Source organism: Elephas maximus, chromosome 4, assembly GCF_024166365.1.
Source record: "Elephas maximus indicus isolate mEleMax1 chromosome 4, mEleMax1 primary haplotype, whole genome shotgun sequence".
NCBI classification, from domain to species: Eukaryota; Metazoa; Chordata; class Mammalia; order Proboscidea; family Elephantidae; genus Elephas; species Elephas maximus.
The window spans coordinates 169873289-169900076 of NC_064822.1; the positions used below are offsets into that span (position 1 = coordinate 169873289).

General features: G+C 40.1%; 1 protein-coding gene across 1 annotated transcript; it reads right to left on the minus strand.

Annotated features, from left to right (window-relative positions):
* Positions 1 to 7459: 7459 nt before the first annotated feature.
* C4H12orf42 (chromosome 4 C12orf42 homolog) lies at positions 7460 to 25784 on the minus strand. The gene is made up of 3 exons (XM_049884973.1): positions 25754 to 25784; positions 22646 to 23032; positions 7460 to 7908 (listed from the first exon to the last, which is right to left on the minus strand). The coding sequence occupies exons 1-3, from the start codon at positions 25782 to 25784 to the stop codon at positions 7460 to 7462; spliced, it is 867 nt and encodes a 288-aa protein (XP_049740930.1).
* Between the last annotated feature and the right edge of the window lie 1004 nt (positions 25785 to 26788).

A 26788-nucleotide genomic window follows, 5' to 3' on the forward strand; every position in this document is an offset into this window, starting at 1 on the left:
ATGAAATTCTCTGTAGGTATTTGAAATTGTAATAAAGATGATTATTTAATTGCAAAAATATTACATCATTGGGATGGAAGAAAATCAGGTTATAGGACAGCATGTATAGTATGACCTCATTTTTGCAAAAATAGTTCTATATGGGAATATGCTAAGAAAAATGTATGAAAGGATAGGTTTCAAAATATAAACAATTTGTCACTGAGTTGTTAGGTCATAAACATTCCCACTTCTTAATATCTTTCAGTAATTTCTTTCTCTCTTCTTTCCTTCCTTTTAAGCAATAATGAGGAAACTGTACGAGAAGTAATTTCCATTTTGAGAAGAAAAAAGAAAGAGGGGGAGGGGAGAGGGTAAGGAGAGGTCCCTGCACTAAGGCTGCCTTTCCATCTGGGTTAGTGATATGCGTGCAAAGGGCCTAAAGAGAGAGGTGGAGGGAAAGTGGGAAGGAAGGCTTCACCACACTAAATGAAAAGCAAACAATATGCATATCAGCATCCCAAGGAGATGTACCACTCTTCTGGGAAAAACCAAGACAAAAGAATTATTGGACACAACAGTTCAAAGCATATTGCACCTGTCAAAATGTCTGTCATCTTCTATAGAAATGCACCATTCTAAGAGAGAAAAGGGAAACTTTAGCAAAGTCACTCAGGAACAACAGCTTACTTTGTCTCCTTCCTCTATCCAACTCCTCCATCTGAAAGCCATTTAGCTCCATGCTAAAGATTGCCTGGAAGGACCAGACAATAGGAAGGTCTCTTTCATTGTCAAGGACAGTTACACTTTGAAGATGATGCTCAAAAGAGGTTAAAATGGGTCAACAAGCAATTGTTGGGCCTATGCAAGGACATGTGAACAGAACATTGTTAAAGTCACACACAAAAAAATCTTGATCTCAAAGAATTCAGCTTTAACCTAGGAGAGGTGTGGGAAGGCAGAAACTAACACACAATGTGATTTCACCCCAAAGAATTCAGCAGGGAGGAAGCTTACTCCAAGAGGATTAATTCATAGACAGTTTGGGGATGGTCTTTGCTGTTCCAAACACCCACCCACACTGTATATTAGAAAGATGAGCACAATTTACTGCCAAATGAGAAAATGGGATTTTTTAAAGTGAGGTAAAATATGTAAGCGGTGCTAACTCCATGGAGGCAATTGCATTTGTAAGAATTTTATTTTCTGGGTGTACTTCAGGAAATACGTGTAGCATTTAATCAGGTGATTGGTAAGTGGCAGGGGAGGAGGGTATTTAAATAGTCAGTCTTGCTTTTGTATAATTTCCTAGATACCCTGTATAAGGAAAGCCTGGAAACCCATCTGAGACAAGCTGATGTAAAGAGAACCAGCTTGGCAAATTGGAGTCAGTCTGCCTGGGCCTGTGACCTGGCTCTGCCTGGCACAAGTCACGTGACTCTGGGCAAGCGTCAGCTCTTAGTTTCTACCTGTGTAAAAGGGGAAAACAACATACCACTGGTGTGCTGGGAAGATGAAAGGAGATTCAAAGAGTAAAGGACTCAGAACAGTGCTTGGCACATACTATGCACTACATAAACCTTAATCAGTATTATTTTTATAAGTAAATATAAATCACTGTATAGCCAAAGTGTTCCTTCTGAAAAGAGTATTGCTATGTATCTAATAATATGATTTAAATTTCTTCTTTAATCTTAAAATAAAATGTTCCCCTTTAAAGATTTTAAAATTCAATCTTCTTTCCTGAAGTCTAAAGATACCCTTTAAAAAAAACCATTGCTGTTGAATTGATTCCAACTCATAGTGACCCTATAGGACAGAATAGTACTGTCCCATAGAGTTTCCAGGGAGGTGGACTGGAACTGCCGACCTTTTGGTTAGCAGCCATAGCACTTAGCCATTACACCACCAGGGTTTCCTAAAGATAATCTATGCCTAAATAAACTCGTACTTGACTCTGACTCAGAGCTACCCTATAGGACAGAATAGAACTGCCCCACAGTTTCCAAAGAGCACCTGGTGGACTCAAACTGCTGACCTTTTGATTAGCAGACATAGCTCTTAACCACTACACCACCAGGGTCCCCAATCTATCCCTAAATAGTCAATGAAAATGAAATGCCACTTTTTTTTTCTTTAAAGAAGCTGTCATTTAAGTATATGACAATATTTATGCTGCCAAATCTTTAAGCTTTAGCATTTGACTAGCTACAGAGTCAGGTATGAAAAACCTGAAAAAGACCTCCCTAAAGCCAGTCACTCTGAAATACACTCAGAGTGGATTCATTCTTTAAAAAAAAATAAAGTCTTTGAGCTATTTTCCATAGGTCATACATATTATGCCTAAATAAAAAAGGCAGCTTGTTTTAGTTATCAATTTTCAAATTCTCAAACAATTGAAAAGGATAAGAATAAGGTCCACTCTCCCCCTTACACCAAGGAACTCAATGGTTTCCTCCTTTCTCTCCCCCATGTGTCAACATACGTGTTTATTTATAAATCTGTAAGTATACTTCACTTTATAAATTATCCATGCTGTTTCCCTTGCTCAAAAAATGGATTTACTAAGAAACTACTGACACCTAAGCTTCATGGCCCCTTATTTGCAAAGGCCCCTTCCAAGTTTATGAAACTAACTATATTCATAATTTTTATTCTTTTCCTTAGAGAAGTACTGCAAAATGTGTAAGCTTCAGACATCACAAAAGTTGATCTGCCTCTCATTGTTACTTCTCCTGGGTCAGATCTTCTCTACCCTATATTGGCCCTTTAAATGCTCCACTTTTCAAAGTCATGTTCAAATCCTGCCACGGGATGTCCTCTGTGATTTCTCTGATCTAAACTGACCTCTCTCTCCTCGGAGTTTCCACTGCACTTAATCGCTATACGATTTGACTCTACAGGTCCACAGCCTTTTTTCCAAAACTTTCTGGGTCAACTGAGTCTTGGAATTTAGAATTTCTTGTATGTTATTGTGCATAAACTATTTAATAAAAACCAAAAATCTGTAGCCATCGAGTGGATTCTGACTCATAATAACCCTATAGATAGCACAGAGTAGAACTGCCCTACAGAGTTTCTAAGGCTCAGAAGCAGGCTGCCACATCTTTCCCCTGTGGAGCAGCTGGTGGGTTTGAACTGCCAAACTTTTGGTTAGCAGCTGAATGCTTAACTACTGCTCCACCAGGGTTCCTTGTATATTAAGTAATGGTGCATAAATCATGTATTATATAGTATTCTTGAGGGTCCAAGATAACACCCCACAATGAAATACATTAATACATCTTCATCAAAATACGTGAATAGTCACACTATGTAAGATGTTGTTGTTAGGTTATGTCGAGAAGGTTCTGAATCGTAGTGACCCCATGTACAACAGAATGAAACACTGCCTGGTCCTGTGCCATCCTCATAATCATTGTTATGCTTGAGCCCATTATTGCAGCCACTGTGCCAATCCATCTCATTAAGGGTCTTCCTCCTTTTTGCTAACCCTTTACTTTGCCAAGCATGACATCTTTCTCCAGGGACTGGTCCCTCCTGATAACATGTCCAAAGTAGGATAAGTAAGATAAATAAAAGTTATAAATAGTCTCACCTGAGCTTGGGTCATAACTGACATCAAATGAGTTCTAAAAGAATTTTTCATTTTCAGGATTTTTGGATCTCAAATTGCAACTGGTTTAAATTGCAACTAAAGGATTATAGACCTGAATATTGTTGTGCCATTATTTTATGTCTTACCAACTCAGTTCCACTTAACCAAATGAGCTCTTCACCACTGTATCCCCAGCGAAAGGTATGTAGCACACAGTAGTGTTTAATTAATTGATAAAATTAATGAAAGAACTACATCTTACACAAAGTTAAGCTTGTCAAAAAAGAGGATTGTGTCCTTGTTCGCTGACATTCCCAGCATCAAGTCCAGTGCCTGGCACATGCTGAATGCTCAATAAATGCTGTTGAAATTGAATCACACTTCTCAAATCTTTCACGATGACTACCTTGGGTGGTGAGCATCCAATAAGTACTTAGTGATTGATCCCAGGATCACTGACTTGAAAAAATTGGTTCCCATAGGGAAAGGAAAAAGGGTGGAGTGCAGGGATGGACGAAGAGCCTAGACATCGAGGAAATTTTATTGTGGAAAAGCATTGAGGCTGGAATTGTATTTCACAAGGACCGTGGACAGTGCCAGAGGGATGCCACACACCTTGAGAATTCTGGAGTGTTTTTCTTAATAGCAACTCTTCCCCCTGAAAACAGCTTCCTTCTTGGGTCCCTACATGACTTAAGATCCTCAGCCTCCATTTGCAGTTTAAATACTTATTTTCCAATGCAACTTCCAGAAAAACACTTTTCTATAAAGCAGCATATTATATTCCTTAGAAGACATTTATGGTACCTGATAATAAATATAAGTCAAATCACAAGCCCCTGAAAAAAAAAAAGCTGTAATTGAGAACATATTTAACAATTATTTTATATCATAGAAACTTTCTCTGTTCTTTCACACTGGTTCTATACATGAACACATATTACTTATTTCTCAAAATTAACTCATCCTCAATTACGACTTGGAAACATTTAATTTAACACTGTTTTCAGAACTGATGGCACTGGAAAAGACTACCTGCATCTACATTGGTACATTTGCATCTAAGTTCTAGTACAAAGGTAGTTGTCATCAGGAAGCCTTGAATACCCTCAGCCCATGACTATGACAGTCAAAGTTGGAAGTACCTCTCATCCATCACTATCCAAACCTGGTCCAGGCTGGACCAATTTCCCAACCACGTACACACAAAATGGGGAAAATAATCAGACAGCTCAGGACATCCCTCCAAGAAAGAATTGGTTCCTGGAAGTATTTGTGAATGGCAGTTTTCTTTAGCTTTGACTACATCTTTGAAAAGAAATCTTTATTTTGAATCCCACCAGTCTCTGCAGATTCTAGCATATTTAGAATGGCATTTTGAAAGTTTCCTAAGACAACAGTGCTGCAAGATATTGACAGCTGTTGTAAAAATATAGAAGAATATATATATATATATTTATTGTTTTTGTTTGGTGCCACTGAGTCAGTTCCGACTCACAGCAGCCCTAGGTACAACAGAACAGAACACTGCCCAGTCCTGTGCCATCCTCACAGTCATTGTTATGCTTAAGCCCATTGTTGCAACCACTATGTCAATTCATCTCATTGAGGGTCTTCATCTTTTTTGCTAATCCTCTACTTTACCAAACATGATGTCCTTCTCCAGAGACTGATCCCTCCTGGTAACATGTCCAAAGTATGTGAGACATAGTCTCGTTATCCTTGCTTCTGAGGAGCATTCTGGTTGTACTTCTTCCAAGGCAGATTTGTTTGTTCTTTTGGCAGTCCATTCAATATTCTTTGCCAACACCACATAAATTTTATATATATATATATTTAAAAAAGCTGCTGCCAAGTTCATTCCGACTCATAATGATCCTATAGGACAGAGTAGAACTGCCCCATAGAGTTTCCAAGGAGCGCCTGGTGGACTCAAACCACCAACCTTTTGGTTAGCAGCCGTAGCACTTACCCACTATGCCGCCAGGGTTTCCCTTATATATATAAATATTTTATATATAGATATAATACATATGTATTATATATATAGTAGAACTGCCCTGTAGGGTTTCCAAGGAGTGGCTGGTGGATTCAAACTGCTGACTTTTGATTATATATATATAGATAGATAGATATAGGTATATATGTGTGTATAATAAAATTTATGTATCTTTATCTCTTATCTCTATCTCTCTAATCTGTTCCCTTGTCAAATAAATCTGCAAACACTGGGTTAAACTGAATCTATCAGATTTCTCCATCACAGGATTTCTCAGGATTACTATAACTCTCTACAAGGGTGTGTGATAGGCCACATCGCTCAGACATATTTATCTACTGACTCCCCATCTCAAAAAACATCTTTCTAGCACTAGTGTTCCATGGAACACACTTTGGGAAACATTGCTTTTAAATATGAATTTGCACCTTTCACTTGTACCCTTTCCTCAATCCTGTAAAAAATTGCTTCTTCTATATTATATATTTTGCATTGCTACATCCGAGGGAATCTATCTACTATATAAAATACTTTTTCCATTCCTGTAATTAACCATTGCTGTTTTGTTTAATTATTTTGGAATCACTGAAATCAATCGTTCACTGACCTAGAAAAAAAAATTGTGCTAACTTATAATTAATTATACATAAAACCCATGAGTTTGCCCACACTCTACTTTTCTCTAACCAAAGGTAAGAAGTTGAGCTTATGATTGGCATGTGAACCCAGGTAAGCAAAGGATATCTTATCCTCAGGAAACCATAGCAACCACCATTAAACCACATTCTGTTATAATAAAGCCATATTAATAAATATAATAAACACGTATTTATGATAAAGTCGTCTTAATCTGGAACCTGGAAAATTTAGCAATACTTTTTTTTTAAGTGCATTACTCTTAGAGAATGCTAATATTCAAAGGAATCAAATAGTCCTCAAAGGACTAAACAGACTTCTAAATGGTAAGCAGTTATTGGATATAATATTTCATTCCTATTGAGTGAAACTATTGATACCTCCCTTTATCAAACTCTCTGAATCCACACCAGTAGGAAAATTGCAAGGAACTTGAGTGCAAAAATGCATATGCTGTATTGTCACATCGATGTGTGTTTTACTCTAAATACTAAAAAAATACTACATTAAAAGAAAAAAAAAAAAAAACCAACCCCATAAAATCATTTGATAAAGTCAACCTCTGCATTGCAAAAACCTGCTCTGTAATTTAACCAGAATCAAAAACATTGCCTAAAATGACCAGTTTAACAAGAAGTTCCCTAAGTTATCCCTGTATTTTCTATTACAAATCAGAGAATTCATTATCAGTAAACTTAGTACCAAGTATTTCAGGGCCGCAGGCTAGGATTCAGGTTCAGGTTTCTGACATGAAAACCTTAACACGGCCTGGAGAAATTCCCTTAAGCACATAGCAGTCATCCAATTTCATGTTAATGATTAAATTACCAACATTCAATTATATTTTCCAAACCTCTGTTGAAAAATTCTAAAGGCCCTTAGAAAATCAAAGCTCAAGTTGGCAAGTGAAACCGTTTACCTGGGAAAGCAAAACAAAGAGGGGTCCTCCCAACCCCAGTCAGCACATTGCCAAGTGGCACGCGATGTACCCCATCCCTATTGTCAGGCACGAATTCTTTATAACACTGGGATACACCGCGGAACAAAAATACTATTAGAAATGCTTCAAAAGGAACATTTTTGGCTGCGATAGAGGCTTTTGACATTATTTATTAGCTTCAAAAATGCTTCACAAAAGCCTCACAGTAGTCCTGTGGAAACCAGGACATCTGAGGCCCTCTCTGTTGTTCTGCGCAGGCATTGATTTGGGGATGGGCAGCATCCATGGGACAATTCCCTCGCAGCGGTCAAAGCAAGTGAGCATTCACCCCCGGCCAAGGAGGGGCCTGTGAACAAGCCTTATGGAAACGCCGAGGTAGGCGGGAGGGGGGAGAAGAGCAAAACTTTATTAACCTCTCAGAGAAGAGATGTGTGGAAACACCGGCAAGCCGAGGAAGGGGCGCCCCTTCCAGATTGCCCCGGAGGGAGGCGTCTTCCCTGGGCCCCCTTTTCCCCGGGACATGAGGATGCTTGGGGAGCATCTCCGGTGCCATGGTGACTGCACATCTTCCTAGAGGATTTCCTTGCGCGCCTCGAAGCCCGCTTTGGAAATCTGGGTTTGCCAGAGCGCCTTCAGTGGTTGCCGTCCTCTGCTCCAGCTCCGGTTCTGAAAAACTCTCAGAGGCTTCCTGCACCGTTAAGGGCGCCTGGCTTCTTCTGCAGAGGCCCATGGCAGTGAAAGGTCTCGCTGAGGAACCTGGAAGAAAGGAGGGTAGGGATGGCACTGAAAAGCAAGGAATTTGTCCACCGGAGCCTTTTAAAAATCTCTGTGACTACTGGATGTCTAAGAACTCAAGGTTTGTAATGTGCTAAAAGACAAACATCATCTGACATTATCTTCAGGCGCTTCCCCACATTTCTTTAAGAAAATGAAAATGTTATCTATTCCTTTTCCGCTACTTGGAAGTCCCTCGTCCCCAAAATTTATTTTACCAAACCCCCATAAGACGTCTATTCAAAAGAAACTGTTTAAAACTTCAAGGGAAGGAAATAGAAGGACTGGTGACTAAAATGGGCCCTCATCTTCTAAATTTGAGAGAAGCTTGTGAATGGTAAATTAAAGCAGAGCTCCTATCATGCAAAAAACAAACAGATCTACAGCCCATATAGACCAAAAATAGATAATTTACAAATTCAAGAAGGAATTTCTTCATGGATTTTATTAGAAATTGGAAACCAGATGAAAATTAAAACAGTCAAGGAATTAACCTGATGTTTAGTCTATACAACACACACACACACACAACTACAATGACAATAATAATAGGTTTGATTAATTTTTCTTTCTATGCAAACCAACTCATTTTTTATGTAAAAGACTAGTGATTTTTTTTAAATAACAATACAGCCCAAGACTGTAAAATGAAATATGGTACAAAAACAGTTAAGCGCTTGACTAGTAGCCAAGGTTACAAAAGGTTCAAACATATCCTGAGGTGTCTTGGAAAATAGGCCTGGTGATCTGCTTCTGAAAGTCTACAGCCTTGAAAATCCCGTATAGCAATTCTACTCTGCATACATGGAGTCAGAATCAACTCAATGACAACTAACAAAAACACATATACATATATATATATATATAGAACCCTGGGTGGAGCAATGGTTAAGCACCCTGCTGCTAACTGAAAGGTCAGTGATTCAAACCTACCAGTGGCTCCATGGGAGAAAAGACCTGGTTATCTGCTTCCCTTAAGATTTCAGCCTAGGAAAACCTATGGGACAGTCCTACTCTGTCCTATAGAATTGCTATGAGTCAGAATCCACTCGATGGCACACAACAACAAAATAGTCCATCTTGACATTTTTATCTGAGGAATCTTGCCCATTGACCTACACAAATTAAAGTCTAATTCTTTAGTAGTGAATTAAGATGATTTACATCTTTTAAATTGCTTTCTGCAAGTCTCTAAAGGGCTTTGAATAGCATGTAGATACATAAAATACTTGAAACAACTCACAGGGTCACTCGCAAACTCAACAATTAAGTAAGAATTTAAATGCACTGTACCTTCCTAACTGTGGCTTTAAAATGATCTATCTTTAAGTAACTCTATTAAGCTCATCTCACACTGTTCTAGGCCAGGTTTGTACTGGGCATCTCACACTACACACTCAATATACATAAGTCAAAGGGTGCAAGATTTTTAGTGAATCTGATTTCTCCAGTATGAGAATTATTTCCTGAAAATCCAAGTGGAATGGTATATCAGTATCTGCAGGTAAATAAAAGCTTTCAGAGAGGCAAGTGTATTGCTTATTGGAACCTAGACGCTTAATAGCTGTTTGTTGATTCGGACCCACAGGCTTGGCAGGTGACCCGTCCACTGTAATCAATATCATCAGTGCATGAAGATTCTACCAGGGGATGTGGATGTGCCTCTGGAACTTAGAACAAGAGACTTTCACCTAGACAGAATACACTTACCTTTATCTTGAGCCAAAGAATAGGATTTCTTTCACTGAATGTAATTTGGTAATAAACAAGGAACTAGGGTCAGGTTATCATAAATTCAAATCTTGGTACCTCACCTGGCCTAAGACTCTTTGTCTTTACCTCGATCTAAAATATGGGTATTGTATTATCTATTGTATAGGGTTGCTAGTGGGATTAAGTTTCTTCACTCATTCATTTATTTATTTTTAATATTCACTGAGTGCTGTCTTAGGCTGGGTTCTGTAGAGAAGCAAAACCAATGAAGCATGTATATATATATACCAAACTAGTTGCCCTTGAGTCCATTCAGACTCACAGTAACCCCTGTAGGATAGAGTAGAACTACCCCATATGGTTTCCAAGGAGTAACTGGTGGAATTGAACTGCTGACATTTTGGTTAGCAGCAGAAAGCTTAACCACTGCACCACCAGGATTCCATATGCATGCATATATATATAGAGAGAGAGAGAGAGACTTATGTCAAGGAAATGGCTCAAGCAGTCATAGAGGCTGGGAAGTCCCAAGTCTATGGGTCAAGCTGGAGGCTTCTCCTGACTCATGTAGCTACAGAGGCTGGCAAACTCAGGATCAGAAGGTCGGAGAGCAGTCCTCTGGTTTACAGGCTGTGGAGGTTGAAGAATTCCAAGACTGACAGATAAGACAACAGGCTGCTGGCTTACAGGCTGTGGAGGCTGACGAATCCCAAGATTGGCATGTAAGCTGCCAGCTCAAGTCCCAAGAACTGGAGGTCAGGTGAGGAGTCTGCTGTAGGGTTCAAAGAAAGCAAAAGCCAACAAGCTTTGCCAGAAAGACCACACATATTAAATGCCAGCCACACCCCTAACGAAAATCCCCTTCAACTGATTGGCTGCTCATAGCAGATCTCATTATGGAGGTAATTACATTATATCAAATCTCATTATGAAGGTGCTTATACCTTAACATAGCTGCCAAACTGTATCACAACTGCGAAACCACTGAGAATCATGACCCAAACAAGTGGACACACAACCTCAACCATCACAGTCCACCTCTTGTCAACTTGGCACCTGTACGCATCTTCCTAAACTGTACACGATCTCTAAATAAAGACAATTTATAAACTTATACTTGCGCCTAACATGATACAACTAACACGCGTACAACTGCAAATGCACTAACCCTATTTACATCTTATATTTTACAAGCAAAAAAACAAAAATATTTGATGCACACATACAAGGAAGAACTACTCATAAATAATTACAGTCCTCATTTCTGCAACTGGTCACATGGTCATAGCTGGTATTTAGAACCACCTTCTTCCACCCAAAAAAAAAAAAAAATTTTTTTTTTTCTTCCACCACGCATTCCGTATTCCCTTTTTCCTAAGCAAGCCCCTCAGCTGGTTGTGGTTCTTTGCCTGGTGGGGTGACCCAAACTTTCATTCCTGAAGGGTCTGGGCCATTTGTAGTCATGTTGGAATTGGGTTACTGTAGTTTTTCATTGGCTTTAATCACAGGGCATGGTGGTAATAAGAGATATCCTAAGGGATCTCCTGTATTCCAGACATACCCTTCTTTACCTCCATTATGTAATATCAATACCATTTCTTCTTGGTAATCAGAATCAATCACACCAGCCAGTATGGTAACTCCCTTCTTTCCCTGTTGATCCAGAAACATAAGGAGCCCAAAGTGGTCAGGTGGTATTCTTAACTTACAGTTCAATGGAATCAGCGTTGTATCGCTGGTGGGAGTATTCCTCTCTTTAGAACTAAGCCATCTATACCTACAGAGCATAGGCTCAGGGGGAGAGGAAGCAAAAATTTTTCTAGTGAGACACTTGGGGTGATAGTGAGGGATACCACTACCATTTCCACCCCACGATTCCTGGATCTATGAATCCTGGCTATGGGAGAAACAGCACCATATATCAGAAGCTGGTTTAGAGCATATACAGCCTCCTGAAGAACATTGCCCCAACCCTGCAAGGGACTGCCACCTAGCTGATGTCATAATTGTGTCTTTAAAAGGCCATTCCATTTGTCCTATCAAGCCAGCTGCTGCAGGATGATGGTGAACATGGTAAGACCAGTAAATTCCATGAGCACAGGCCCATTGCCGAACTTCATTTATAGTCAAATAAGTTCCTTGATCTGAGGCAATGCTGTGTGGGATATCATGACAATGGGTAAGGCATTCTGTAAGTCCATGGATGGTAGTTTTATTAGAAGCATTGTATGTAGGGAAGGCAAATCCATATCCAAACAAAGTGTTTATCCCATAAGAACAAAATCCTGCCCTGTCCATAATGGAAACAGTTCAGTGTAATCAACTTTCCACCAGCTTGCTTGTTGATCACCTCAAGAGATAGTGCCATATCAGGGACTCAGTGTTAGTCTCTGCTGCTGGCAGATATGGCACTCAGCAGTGAATGTAGCCAAGTAAGACTTAGTGAGTGGAAGTCCATGTCACTAAGCCCACATATAACCTCCATCCCTGCCACCATGGCCACTTTATTCATGAGTCCATTGGGCAATGACATGAATGGCTGTGGAAAGAGAATGACTGGTTTCCACAGAACACATCATTCTATCCACTTGATTGTTAAAATCCTCCTCTGCTGAGGTTACCCTTTGGTGAGAATTCACATGAGACACAAATATCTTCACTTCTTTGGCCCTTTTAGAGAGGTACATCCACAACCTCTTCCCCATACCTCCTTGTCTCCAATTTTCCAATCATGTTTCTTCCAAGTCCCTGACCATCCAGCCAAACCATTGACCACAGCCCATGAATCAGTATACAATCACACATCTGGCCATTTCTACTTCCAAGCAAAATGAACAACTAGGTGCACTGCTTGAATTCTGCCCATTGTGAGGATTTCTCTCACCACTGTCCTTCAGGTAGTTCCCAGAAAGGGGAGGTAGTGCTGCTGCTGTCCAATTTTGAGTGGTATCTGCATATTACACAGAAAAATCTGTAAACTCAGTTATCTGATCACAAGGAACTCCCCATGAGGCTACAGGTGCAGACTTGGAGGGGGCAAATAATGTGACAGAAGTGGAGACCATGGGTATTTGGGCCTCTTCCCCACGTAACTTACTTGTGCCTTCAGGTTTTGCTTGGCCCAATTTTGTATATACCACTTCCAGTTAATGATGGAGTGCTGCTGTGCACGTCCAACTGTATGACTCTGTGAGTCAGACAACACCGAATTCATGATGGGCAGCTCAGGCTACGTGGTGACTTGGTATTCCATGGTTAAGCGTTCAGTCTCTACCAAGGCCCAGTAACAAACAAAAGTTGTTTCTCAAAAGGACAGTCATTATCTGCAGAGGATATCAAGGCTTGGCTCCAAAAATCCCAAGGGTTTGTGCTGTGATTCACCCAATAGGGGCCTGCCAAAGACTCCAAACAGCATCTCTATCTGCCACTGACACTTCAAGCACTATTGGATCAGGCAAATCATATGGCCCAAGGGGCAGAATACTTGCACAGCAGCCTGAATCTGTTACACAGCCTTCTCTTGTTCCGTACCCCACTCAAAACTAGCAGCTTTTTGCATCACTTGATAAGTAGGCTGGAGTAGCACACCCAGATGAGGAATATGTTCCCTCCAAAATCAAAAGAGGCACACTGGGTGCTGTGTCTCCTTTTTAGTTGTGGGGAACACCAATGCAATAACTTATCCTTCACTTTAGAAGGAATATCTCGACAAGCTCCACACCACTGGATCCCTAGAAATTTCACTGAGCTGGAAGGCAGCTGAATTTTTATGGGATTAATTTCCCACCCACTAACACATAAATGTTTCACAAATAAGTCCAGAGCCATTGATACTTCTTTCTTACTAGGTCCAATCACCATGTCATGAATGTAATGGACCAATGTGATGTCTTGTGGAAGGGAAAGGCGATTAAGTTTCCTGCGAACTAAATTATGACATAGGGCTGGAGAGATGATGTAGCCCTCAGGTACACAACCGAAGGTGGTCTTGCCAGCTGGAGGCATACTGCTTCTGACGATCCTTTGAAACAAGTATGGAGCAAAAGGCATTAACCAGACCAATTGCTGCATACCTGGTTCCAGGAGATGTATTAATTTGCTCAAACAATGAAACTACATCTGGAATAGGAGCTGAAATTGAAGCCACCACCTGATTAAGTTTTCGATAATCCATTGTCATTCTCCAAGATCTATAGGCAAATTGAATGTGAATGCGGTGGGAATCACCACCATCATCAACCTTAAAGTCCTTGCTGGTGGCAATAATCTCTCCAATCCCTCCCGGAATGTGATATTGCTTTTGGTTTACTATATTCCTAGGTAGAGGCAGTTCTAATGGCTTCCAATTGGCTTTCCCTACCATAATCACCCTTACTCCATTTGTCAAGGATCCAATGCAGGGTTTCTGTCAGTTCCTAAGTATATCTATTCAATTATGAATTCTGGAACCGAGGAAATCACTACAGGATAGGTTCAGGGACCCACTGAACTGACTATGAACCAAACCTGAGTTAAGACGCCATTAATAACCTGACCTCCATGTGTCCCCACTCTGATTGGTGGGCCACAGCAACATTTTGTGTCTCCTGGAATTAGTGTCAGTTCAGAGTCACTATCCAGTAATCCCTGAAACATCTGATTATTTCCTTTTCCCCAGTGAACAGTCACTCTTGTAAAAGGCCATAGGTCCCTTTGGAGAAGACTGGGAGAAAGATTAACAGTATAAATTTCTGACAGTGTAATTGAGTCCTTCCACAAGGAGACCCTTCTTTCAAGGGGTTGTAGGTATTCAAACTCCCTCAAGTCTGGGAATTGATTGAGGGTACGAGACTCTCTACTCTGGTGGTTCGAGTTAGACTGCTGTTCAACTTGACCTAGAATTCTTCTGCTTATACAGATCAAATAAACATTTAGTAGATTTCCTATTTATTTTACTCCTAGGGACACCATGACTAAGTATCCAATACCAAAGTCCATATGAGTCAGACTATTCTGATTACTACTTTGACTCCACTCTCCATTATCATAACCACACACACCTTGACTTTGTCAACTGTCACCATTTGGCCCCTACTAACATGGTGTCCAATCTGCCTTATTGTAGTTAACAGTAAAAAAAAAGGTGCCTTAATTCAGTTACAGCAGTTCCCACTGTCAAATGTGACTTACATAAAAAAGCAATCACAGCAGTCTTCAAGAATGCTGGGGCTCCCTTCACAAATATGTTCCTCACCTTTGTGGTAAAAGGTGTGTCTTCTGGGCACTCTATGTGTGGGTCTATGGGTCTAACCTCATAAATCCACTCTAACATGCCAATATCCCCAAACTTTTGGATATCTTCTTCTACAGTATACTAAGTCAGGTCTGGTACTTCAACTTGATTTAGTGTAGGCCACCACGTAATCCATGCTTCAGAGACCCAACCAAATAAACTATTAGATCCTTTCCTAACTTTTCGTGCTGAAACACTGAATGAAGAATATGTGCTCAGTGGACCCGTATCAATAAACTCTGACTGATCCGTTTTTATATTCCTTGCACCATTATCCCATACCCTTAATACACATTCCCACACATATCCCTCAGGTTTCTGTTTACACATATTCGAAAAGTCAAGCAGTTCATTTGGGGTGTAGTGTACCTCCTCCTGGTTCACACTTTGTACTTCAACTTTTGGGGCTCACTGGGACTTAAGTCTACATATGGGATGAGATGCCAAAATCGGTAGTGGGGAAGTATTTTGAGCATCTTCAGCACTGTTTTATAAAGCATCTGCCTCAGGCGATGCCCCAGAAAATGATTCAGACAAGGGCTCCTTAGACATAGCTGGGATAATCTCATTAGATGAGGCTGGAGAGGCTAATGGTTTCACTGGGGAGGGTGGCTTAGCATACAAACGTGGAATAATCTCTTCAGATGGACGTGAGAGAGCTGATTCTATTGGTAGGAGTGATTCAATGAAATTTAGGGGCTCAATGTCTTCAGCTCCTTATTAACGGCCCATATGTCCCCATCCCAAGTTTCAGGATCCCTTTTCTTCCTAATCAATACCCTCACTCACCTCCTGAGGTTAGCAATTTAGTTGGCATGCTAATTCAGTCACTCTTTTGATAAGACTCTAGGTTTGGTTCTTCAGCAATATCAGCTGTTACTACAGGAAATAAGGCTTTCTTTCAAAGCATAAGTGGAAAATTTGAGGTTGTTTATGTGGCTTTTTAGCTTTGACTCTGATGCCCTGAGTGCATCTCTTTCTTTCATCACTTTGTCTGGCAAAAGTTGGACCAACCAACCAGCTTCCTTATACTTCTTGTTATGACAAAATTGTAGAAAGGTATCACACATACAATCACCCACAGCCTCGTCTTTTACCGATACCTGATCTATTGGCGGTGATATTTTGTGTATTTGTATTGCCATCTCATGCCATGGATTAGCAGTGCCCTCTTTACTACTGGAAGTAGAGTCATTAACATCTTTAAGACTAACCAGACTTGAGAGTCAATTTAGAAAACTCATCCTTATGATTTTGTTTCTCTAGAACAACTCTGTGTATTCCTTCCATCTTCACAGAATCCTTCACTATTGCAATTCGAGGCTTAAATTTTTTCTTCAGTTCTTTCAGCTAGAGAAACGCTGAGCATGTTCTTCCCTTTTGGTTTTCCATCTCCAGTTCTTTGCACATGTCATTATAATACTTTACTTTGTCTTCTTGAGATGCCCTTTGAAATCTCCTGTTCAGTTCTTTTACTTCATCAATTCTTCCTTTTGCTTTAGCTGCTAGACGTTTGAGAGCAAGTTTCAGAGTCTCCTCTGACACCCATCTTGGTCTTTTCTTTCTTTCCTGTCTTTTCAATGACCTCTTGCTTTTTTCATGTATGACGTCCTTGATGTCATTCCATAACCTGTCTGGTCTATGGTCACTAGTGTTCAGTGTGTCAAATTTATTCTTCAGAGGATCTCTAAATTCAGGTGAGATATATTCGAGGTCATATTTTGGCTCTCATGGACTCGCTCTGATTTTTTTCAGTTTCAGCTTGAACTTGCATAGGAGCAATTGATGGTCTGTTCCACAGTCGGTCCCTGGCCTTGTTCTGACTGATGATATTGAGCTTTTCCATCGTCTCTTTCCACAGATGTAGTCAATTTGATTTCTGTGTGTTCCATCTGGTGAGCTCCATGTGTATACTCGCAATTTATATTGGTGAAAGAAGGTATTTGCAATGAAGAAGTTGTTGGTCTTGCAAAATTATATCATTCGATCTCCAGCATTGTTTCTATCACGAAGGCCAAGATGGAAGGAATACACAGAGTCATTATATGAAAAAGAATTAGTCGATGTCCAACCATTTCAAGAGGTGGCATATGATCAAGAACCAATGGTACTGAAGGAAGAAGTCAAAGCTGCTCTGAAGGCATTGGCAATAAACAAGGCTCCAGGAATTGATGGAATATCAATTGAGATGTTTCAACAAAGGATGCAGCGCTGGAGGTGCTCACTCATCTATGCCAAGAAATATGGAAGACAGCTTCCTGGCCAACTGACTGGAAGAGATCCATATTCATGCCTATTCCCAAGAAAGATGATCCAACCAAATGTGGAAATTATAGAACAATATCATTAATACCACACACAAGCAAAATTTTTGCTGAAGATCATTCAAAAACGGCTGCAGCAGCATATCGACAGGGAACTGCCAGAAATTCAGGCCAGTTTCAGAAGAGGATGTGGAGCCAGGGATATCATTGCTGATGTCAGATGGATCCTGGCTGAAAGCAGAGAATACCAGAAGGATGTTTACCTGTGTTTTATTGATTATGCAAAGGCATTTGACTGTGTGGTTCATAACAAACTATGGATAACACTGCGAAGAATGGGAATTCCAGAACACTTAATTGTGCTCATGAGGAACCTTTACATAGATCAAGAGGCAGTTGTTCGGACAGAACGAGGGGATACTGATTGGTTTAAAGTTAGGAAAGATGTGCGTCAGGGCTATATTCTTTCACCATACCTATTCAATCTCTATGCTGAGCAAATAATCTGAGAAGCTGGACTTTATAAAGAACGGGGCATCAGGATTGGAGAAAGACTCATTCACAACTTATGTTATGCAAATGACACAGCCTTGCTTGCTGAAAATGAAGAGGACTAATGAACATCAAAGACCATAGCCTTCAGTATGGATTGCACCTCAACATAAAGAAAACAAAAATCCTAACAACTGGACCAATGAGCAACATCATGATAAACCGAGAAAAGATTGAGTTGCCAAGGATTTCATTTTACTTGGATCCACAATCAACAGCAATGGAAGCAGCAGTCAAGAAATCAAAAGATGCATTGCTTTGGGTAAATCTGCTGCAAAGGACCTCTTTAAAGTATTGAAGAGCAAAGATGTCACCTTGAAGACTAAGGTGCACCTGACCCAAGCCATGGTGTTTTCAATCACATCATATGCATGTGAAAGGTGGACAATGAATAAGGAAGACCAAAGAAGAATTGATGCCTTTGAATTGTGGTGTTGGCGAAGAATATTGAATATATCATGGACTGCCAAAAGAACAAATAAATCTGTCTTAGAAGAAGTACAGCCAGAATGCTCATTAGAGGCAAAGATGGCGAGACTGCATCTTACATACTTTGGACATGTTGTCAGGAGGGATCAGTCTCTGGAGAAGGACATCATGCTTGGCAGAGTACAGGGTCAGCGGAAAAGAGGAAGACCCTCAATGAGGTGGATTGACACAGTGGCTGCAACAATGAGCTCAAGCATAACAACGATTGTAAGGATGGCTCAGGACCGGGCAGTGTTTCATTCTGTTTTGCATGGGATCACTATGAGTCAGAACCAACTTGACGGCACCTAACAACAACAACAACAGAACCACTCTTGGTACCAAATGTCTTAGGCTGACTTCTCTAGAGAAGCAAAACCAGTAAAGCATGTAAATATATACACAGAGAGTTTTATATCAAGGGAATGGATCACGCAGTTGTAGAGGCTGGAGCAATCCCATGTCCATGGGTCAGGATAGAGGCTTCTCCTGATTTACATAGCCACAGGGACTGGGGAACCCATGATCGGCATGTCAGAGAGCAGGGTTCTTGCTCACAGGCTGCAAAGATCGATGAATTCCAAGAATGGCAGGCAAGAGTTCAGGTAAGCTGCTAGCTCAAGTCCCAAGAACTGGAGGTCGGATGAACAGGAAGCAGCTATACAGTATGAGCATAAACCCCATGATCCTTGCCAGAATGCCCAAATTTGTATTTGATGCAGGCCATACACTCAAGGAAACTCCCATTCAACTGATTGGCTACTCACAGCAGATTCCATAATGAAGATGATCACAGCATCATATGACTGCCAAACCACTAGGAATCATGGTCCAGCCAAGTTGACATGAAACCTTAACCATCACAGATGGCAATGGCTTTTTTTTTTTTTTTTTTTTAGCACACAAATGTTTTACAAATAAGTTCAGAGTCATTGACACTTCTTCCTTACTAGGTCGATCAGCATAATGGCATCAGTGCAATGGACCAGTGTTATGTCTTGTGGAAGGGAAAGGTAATCAAGGTCCCCGAGAACTAAATTATGACACAGGGCTGGAGAGCTGATATACCTCTGAGGTAGATGTGTTAAGTGTATTGCTGGTCTTGCCAGCTGAAGGCAAACAGCTTCCAGTGGTGCTTCAAAACAGGTATGGAGAAAGGCATTAGGCAGATCAATAACTGCATACCAACTACCAGGAGATGTATTAATCTGCTCAAGCAATGAAACTACATCTGGAATAGTACCTGCAGTTGGAGCCATCACCTGGTTAAAAAAAAAAAAATTTTTTTTTTGATAAGTTTTTGATAATCCACTGTCATCTCCAAGACCATCTGTTTTTTGCACAGGCCAAATAGGCGAGTTGAATGTGGATGTGGTGGGAATCACCACCCCTGCATCTTTAAAGTCCTTGATGGTGGCAGTAACCTCTGCAAGCCCTCCTGGAATGCGGTATTGCTTTTGGTTTACTATTTTCATAGGTAGGAGCAGTTCTCACTTGGCTTTTCCTATCTTAATAGCCCTTATTCCACTTGTCAAGGATCCAACGTGGGCATTCTGTCAGTTTCTGAATATATTTATTCCAATTATACATTCTGGACCTGGAGAAATCACTACAGAATGGGTTCGGGGACCCACTGAACCAACTGTGAACTGAACCTGAGCTAAGACTCCATTAATAACCTGACTTCCATATGCCTCCACTCTGACAGTGGGCCACAGTGACATTTTGGGTCTCCTGGAATTGCTTTCAGTTTAGAGTCAATATTCGGTAATCCCTGAAGCATCTGATTATTTTCTTTTCCTCAATGAACAGTCTCTCTCATAAAAGGCCATAGATTCCTTTGGGGAAGGCGGGAGAAAGATTAACAGTATAAATTTTGGCAATGTAGTGGGGTCCTTCCTCAAGGGGACCCACCCTCTCCTTCATTCAAGGGGTTGTAGGTCTTTAAACTCACTCAAGTCTGGGAATTGATTGAGGTGTGAGACTATGCTGATGATTTGAGTTAAACTGCTATTCACTACACCTAGAATTCTGCTTGCAGAGATCAAGTAAATATTTAGTAGATCTATTTCTCTCCTAGGGACATATGTTTCTGACTGTTCTGATTACTGCTTTGAGTCCACTATCCATTAAGGTAACCATGCCTTTGTTGATTGAGTGCCACCACTTGGCCCCTACCACCACAGGGTCCAATCAGACCTATTGTAGTTAAAACCCAAAACCCAGTGCCATCAAGTGTCTCAATTCAGTTAGGGCAGTGCCCGTGGTCAAATCTGAGTTGTAAAAAGTAGCAGTCACAGCAGTCTTAAAGGATGCTGGTGCTCCTTTCAGAAATTTGTTCCACACAGTTCTGGTAAAAGGTGTGTCTTCTGGGCACTCCACGTGTAGGTCTTTGGGTCTAACCTGATAAACCCACTCCAACATGCCAATTTCCCTAATCCTTTGGATTTCTTCTTCTACACTATACCAAGGCTCATCATTTCTCAAGTTGGAAGAAATAAAGAAAAAATTCAAGCCTCAAGATGCAATATTGAAGGATTCTACAAGGAAATTATTAAATGATGCAGAAAGCATCAAAAGAGGATAGAAGGAATGCACAGAGTCACTGCATCAAAAAGAATCGGTCTGCATTCAACCATTTCAGCAGGCAGTATATAATGAAAAAACCAATGGTACTGAAGTGATAGGTCCAGGGTGCACTGAAGGCATAGGTGGAAAACGAAGCTCCAGGAACTGACAGAATACCATTTGAGATGTTTCAACCAATGGATGCAGTGCTGTTAGTGCTCACTCACGTATGCCAAGAAATTTCGAAGACATCTACCTGGCCAACTGACTGGAAGAGGTTTATATTTTTACCCATTCCAAAGAAGGGTGATCCAAGAGAATGTGGAAATTATCAAACAATATTGTTAATATCACACACAAGTAAAATTTTGTGGAAGACCATTCAAAAGTAGTTGTAACAGTACATAGGGAACTGCCAGAAATTCAAGCTGGATTCAGAAGAGGACATGGAACAAGGGTCCTATATCATTGCTGACGTCAACTGGATCCTGACTGAAAGCAGAGAATACCAGAAAGATGTTTACCTGTGTTTTATTGACTATGCAGAGGCATTTGACTCTGTGGACCATAACAAATTATGGATTACATTGCAGAGAATAGGAATTCCGAACACTTAAATGTGCTCATGAGGGATCTGTACATGAATTAAGAGGCAGCCGTTTGCACAGGACAAGGGGATGCTGCATGGTTTAAAGTCAGGAATGGTGTGTGTCAGGGTTGTATCTTTTTACCATATTTATTCAATTTGTATGTTCAGCAAGTAATCTGAGAAGCTGGACCAGATGAAGAAGATCAGGACATCAGGACTGGTAGAAGACTCATTAACAAACTGCAATATGCAGATGAACACAATCTTGCTTGTTGAAAGTGAAGAGGACTTGAAGCACTTATAGATGAAGACCAAAGACCACAGCCTTCGGTACGGATTACACCTCAACATAAAGAATAAGAAAATCTCACAACTGGACCAATAAGCAACATCATTTGAAACAGAGAAAATATTGCATTTGCCAAGGATTTCATTTTACTTGGATCCACAATCAACACCCATGGAAGCAGCAGTCAGGAAATAAAACGACATATTGCATTGGGAAAATCTGCTGCAAAAGACCTCTTTAAAGTGTTATAAAGCAAAGATATCACCTTGAGGACTGAGGTGCTTCTGACCCAACTAAACCATGGAGTTTTCAATCATCTCATACGTCTATGAAAGCAGGACAATGATTAAGGAAGACCAAAGAAGAATTGAATTAATGCCTTTGAATTATGGTTTGGTGTAGAATATTGAAAATACCATGGACTGCCAAAATAATAAACAAATCCGTCTTGGAAGATGTACACCCATAATGCTAATTAGAAGCAAGGATAGAGAGACTTCATCTCACATACTTTGGAGATGTTATCAGCCAGGACCACTCCCTGGAGAAGGACATCATGCTTGCTAAATTAGAAGGTCGGGGAAAAAGAGGAAGAACTTCAACAAGATGGACTGACACAGTAGCTGCAACAATGGGCTCAAGCACAACAATTCTGAGGATGGTCTGGGACAGAGCAGTGTTTCGTTTTGTTGTACATAGGGTCACTATGAGTGGGAACTGACTCGATGACACCTAACAACAAAAACAATAGTGTATCATTATTATTATTATTATCTGCTATGATACCTGAATCATCAGATTAATTGTTATCAACTCACTCTAATACAGTGCCTGGCTACAAGCAGACTTTCAGTAAGGACTGACTTATACATTTCTTATTATACCATCTAAAATAGGATCTGCCATTCAGTCGGTAGTTTTGCTGTTAATATCAAAGTTAAAAAACAAAATGTGACAGATTTAAATGAGAAAAGGGGAGTTAGGAACCACAACATGATACCTACCATATAGGACAGGGTATTCTTCCGAGTTGCAGTAGGACTGGTTTGGAAGTCTGGCATGTCTATCAATGTGCCTGCCTGCAGCCTCCAGGTACACAGGATCTATCGAGTGTGGTTGAGTTGGCTTTTTTGCCATTTGACTTTCCAAAAATGGACTGCTCCAGGCCTGTTGGGGAGGTCTTCTGGTTCTCTTCTTAATTTCTTTTTTGGCGGCTGAGGTCAGTGGGACCTCACTATTTTCACTGAACAGAGTTGAGTAGAGAATGTCTTCTATATAGCTTTCTTCTTTAGAAGAAGCTGGACTTACAGGAGGAGACCTGGGGAATGAGTACTGGCGAGTACAAAGTAGAGTTTTATATTCCAGTGGGTTCTGAGTCCTTTCTGGAAATGCTGTAAAAGGTAAACATATTAGTTTGAACGACTTCACTTCAATAAACGACTTCACTTCAATAGCACCTACTAAATTAATGGTAGGAAGGATGGAATCAGGCAGTATGTCAATTTTTTTGTTTGTTTTATGACTACCCTGAACAAACAGAATGACAAAGACAGTAGGAGAACGCTTAGAACCTAAATACGAGAAATAAAAAAAAAGGATGAAAAAGAGTGGAAATGGAGGTAAAATCTGAAAACGCACCTGTTGAGTACAAGCTATGCTGTAAGAACTGTGCAAGATACTAGATACTTCACGTTCTTTACTCCTCACAGGAACTGTATTATCATGTCCGTTTGAGAGTTCAGAAAGCTAATCTGAGGTTTACATTGGGTAATTTGTCCAAGGTCACACAAATATTAGGTAGCAGTGTTGGAACTTGAATCCAGAGCTGTCAATTCTATAACTCAAGTCTTAATTGCTCAAGACATCCTCCCTAATTGCAGTGTCAGAAGGTAAAAAACACAAAAAAAACATATGCTCAACAAAGCCCTTGAATATGGTAAAAATTCCAGAGAAAATGTGTGCATACTACTTTGATCCTTACCACACAGTTGAGGTGAGTTCCCTTACCTAATTTACTGACACTGAGAAACAATCACTGTGTTAACTTGGACCATTCATATTTACAATATTAACTCTTCAGTAGGAAAAAAAAAACATGAGTCCACAGTAGTCAAAGATATTTATGAACAAAGTGGATGCTATGCCAGCTTTCCCTGCCTCAGATAATGGTGGCCTGGGGGAGATGAATAGAAGAGAATAGTTTCAAGAGACATCTAAGAAGCACAATTGGTATTGGCATTGGCATTTAAGAAGCCATTGGCAATGGGTTGGTTATAGGCATATGAAAGGAGGAGACAGTTGCAAAAATGAAGAGTTATCTTCTGGATCACACAACTGAATAGATGGTACAAGTGTGTGTGTGTGTGTGTGTGTGTGAGAGAGAGAGAGAAAATTTAAGATTTGAAAGGGTTGAGGTCTTTTCAGGGGTAAGGGATGCTATGAAGAGGGTAAGGAGATAGAAGATTCATTTGTCTTTATCTTATTACCAAATCCAATTCTTTTTTAGTTTTTTTAATTCGATGTCAATAAAAATTGAATTGTGGCATATTTCTAAGATAAGATATTATGCCTAGTAATGTGAGTACAAGATCTGGAGTTTGATGACCTAAGTTTGAATCCTATTCTAGCAATTACTAGCTGTGCAACCTGGACAAATCTTCTTAGCTTTTTCCTGCCTCCATTTCTCATTAATAAATAGGGATAATAGTGTCTATTTCATAGCGATTGTGGAAGGAATAAATTAGATAATGCATATGAAGTGCTTAGAGTAGTGTCAGGCACATTGGAAACAATAAATACTGAGTATTAACATCATTATGTGGTAAAATAAAATTTGCATGGGAAAGTCCTTGATAAGCAAAAATATATGTAAGATAATATAACTGTTATTTAATAAATAAAAAAATTAAAAGCCAGAAGAAAATGAACCAAATTAGTTACCTCTCATTGGTGTAATTCAAACTGGGGACAATTTGTCTGCAATGTTCACATTTTTTACACTGAGTATGTACTGTTCTCATAATTTGGAAACCATTCTTCATGAGACAATGTACATAAATGTGAAAGAGTTAATGTAGTTTAGTATTCCTTACTGTAGATTCCTTCACTCAGACGCCTTTTCACCTAACAGTGGCGTCAAATTAAGACCAACCGTGCAGGGAGCAGAATGAGGAAAGAAATTTTCAGAGCAGAGGAACTGCCTGGTGGGGCATTGAAGTGGGCTGGTTTGGACAACTGTAGGACAATTTACATGAGAGCATTGGGCCTTTGGCAACTTGACCAAATATCCCAGTTTGCCCATGATAGTTCCAGTTTACAGATGTTGTTCCAGTATAATTATTATTTCTATAATACTGTAATGAAATATATATATAACAAAATATTTGCCATTTCGACCATTTTTTACTTGTACAATTCAGTGGCACTACATTCCTCATGTTGTGCAACCATCATCATTATTCATTTCCAAATGCAGAGTAATTATTAATAGCAGCCCCCCAAAATTCGTCTCAATTTGGGGAACAGAAAAGAGGAAAAGTGAGGAGATCGGAGGAGATCCGGAATGGAAGGTAGAAGGGAGTCAATTTTTTAAGCTCTTACCACGTGGCAGAAACTGTACCGAGGTCAAACAACTCTTAACAAGACACTTATTCCCTGTGCTTGTTGCATAATCAAGTAGCAAAAAGGAGCAGGCCGTGTTAGATGCCAGGACACACTCCTCCACACGCAATCTTGTCTGTAGTGGTGGGAATCTAGGACGTTCCCAGGGTCCAGGCAGATAACAGAAAGGGGAGAAGGGGCCAGGCAGATATCCTCTGGAGGTACTGTCCCATCCGAGGGGGCCAACCATCTTTCAGATCTTGCCTTCTATTGCCATGAGTGAATGTGGGCCTAGCCTAGACAGATTCTTCTGAATTTTCAAGAGAAGAAATATTGGGAGGGAGGCTTGTATGTGAAAACTTCTGATTTTTATATGTTGGTAATTCATTCAATCTTGCTTTTTAAATACAGTGTGGGGCACATGTAATGTGTCTGCTCTCTGAATAGCCACAGGCTACCAGTTTGTATCTTTGGTCTATGGCCAGACCTATAAAGGCCACACTGTCCTTTACCTCCATTCATATCATCTGCACCTGAGAGCATGACTTATAGATATTCAGCTTAGAGCATGAAGAATGCAATTGCAAGCTCCGTGTGCAAGCTGATTGTAGAGCCCTAGCAATTTCATTTACCTCTAATGCTTTCTGGAGTTTGATCTTTTCGTTTTCATTGTCATAGATTGCCCTACTTCCTCTTAAAGCCCATAATTTGAAATTGTAGACAAATTTGTCAGGCTTTTCCAAATATAGAGAAACATTTAGAACCTTTCAAAACAGTAGTTCTAGTTTCTGATCCCAAAGGCAAAGGACAAAAACACTAGAATCAATGGCATTTGACCTGCCACCATTCTGTTGTTCAAATATTGAGAACAGAGGAGAAGGCCTGAATGTACCTTCCATTCCATACCTTCACATCCCAGAAGCTATCGGTTGAGAGGTCTTAAAGGTTATCTGAGGCTGACCCCTGCCCAACCACCCCCAGCATCTTCTGCTTAAACATCTCCAGGGACCTGGGTCTTAGTTCCTCCCCAACGAATATTTCACTGCATATCAGAACAGGAGGTAACTTTGTATTTGCATAGATTCTCAGGTAATAATTATCAGAGTCACCAGGTATGTTGGGACAGTTGGTGAATATGGTTATTTATTTGGTTATTCAAATGAATATTTATTAAGCATATACTAGGTACTGCCCTTTCAACGGCAAAAGGTTACCCAGGCTAATAGAATCAATCATTTTGAGACTAAATTGATCAACCAATTTATAGCAAAACGGACTTCACTATAGACACCCCGAGCCCTCCAGTTTCACAGACTCAGGGATGAATTTCAGGTTTCCTCTATAATATTTTTTTTTCTATACCACATCTACTAAGTTACCTGAATTGAAAAGAACAACCAGTTGTTTTGACAATTAACAATCAGAAACAGAGACTGTTGGAAATGAAATGGCCATTTGAAATATTCAGTGGCTTTCAAAGTTGTTTTTGTTTGTTTGTTTGTTTTTTAAATTTGTCCACCTAGATAGTGACAGAGCTTGAACCAAAA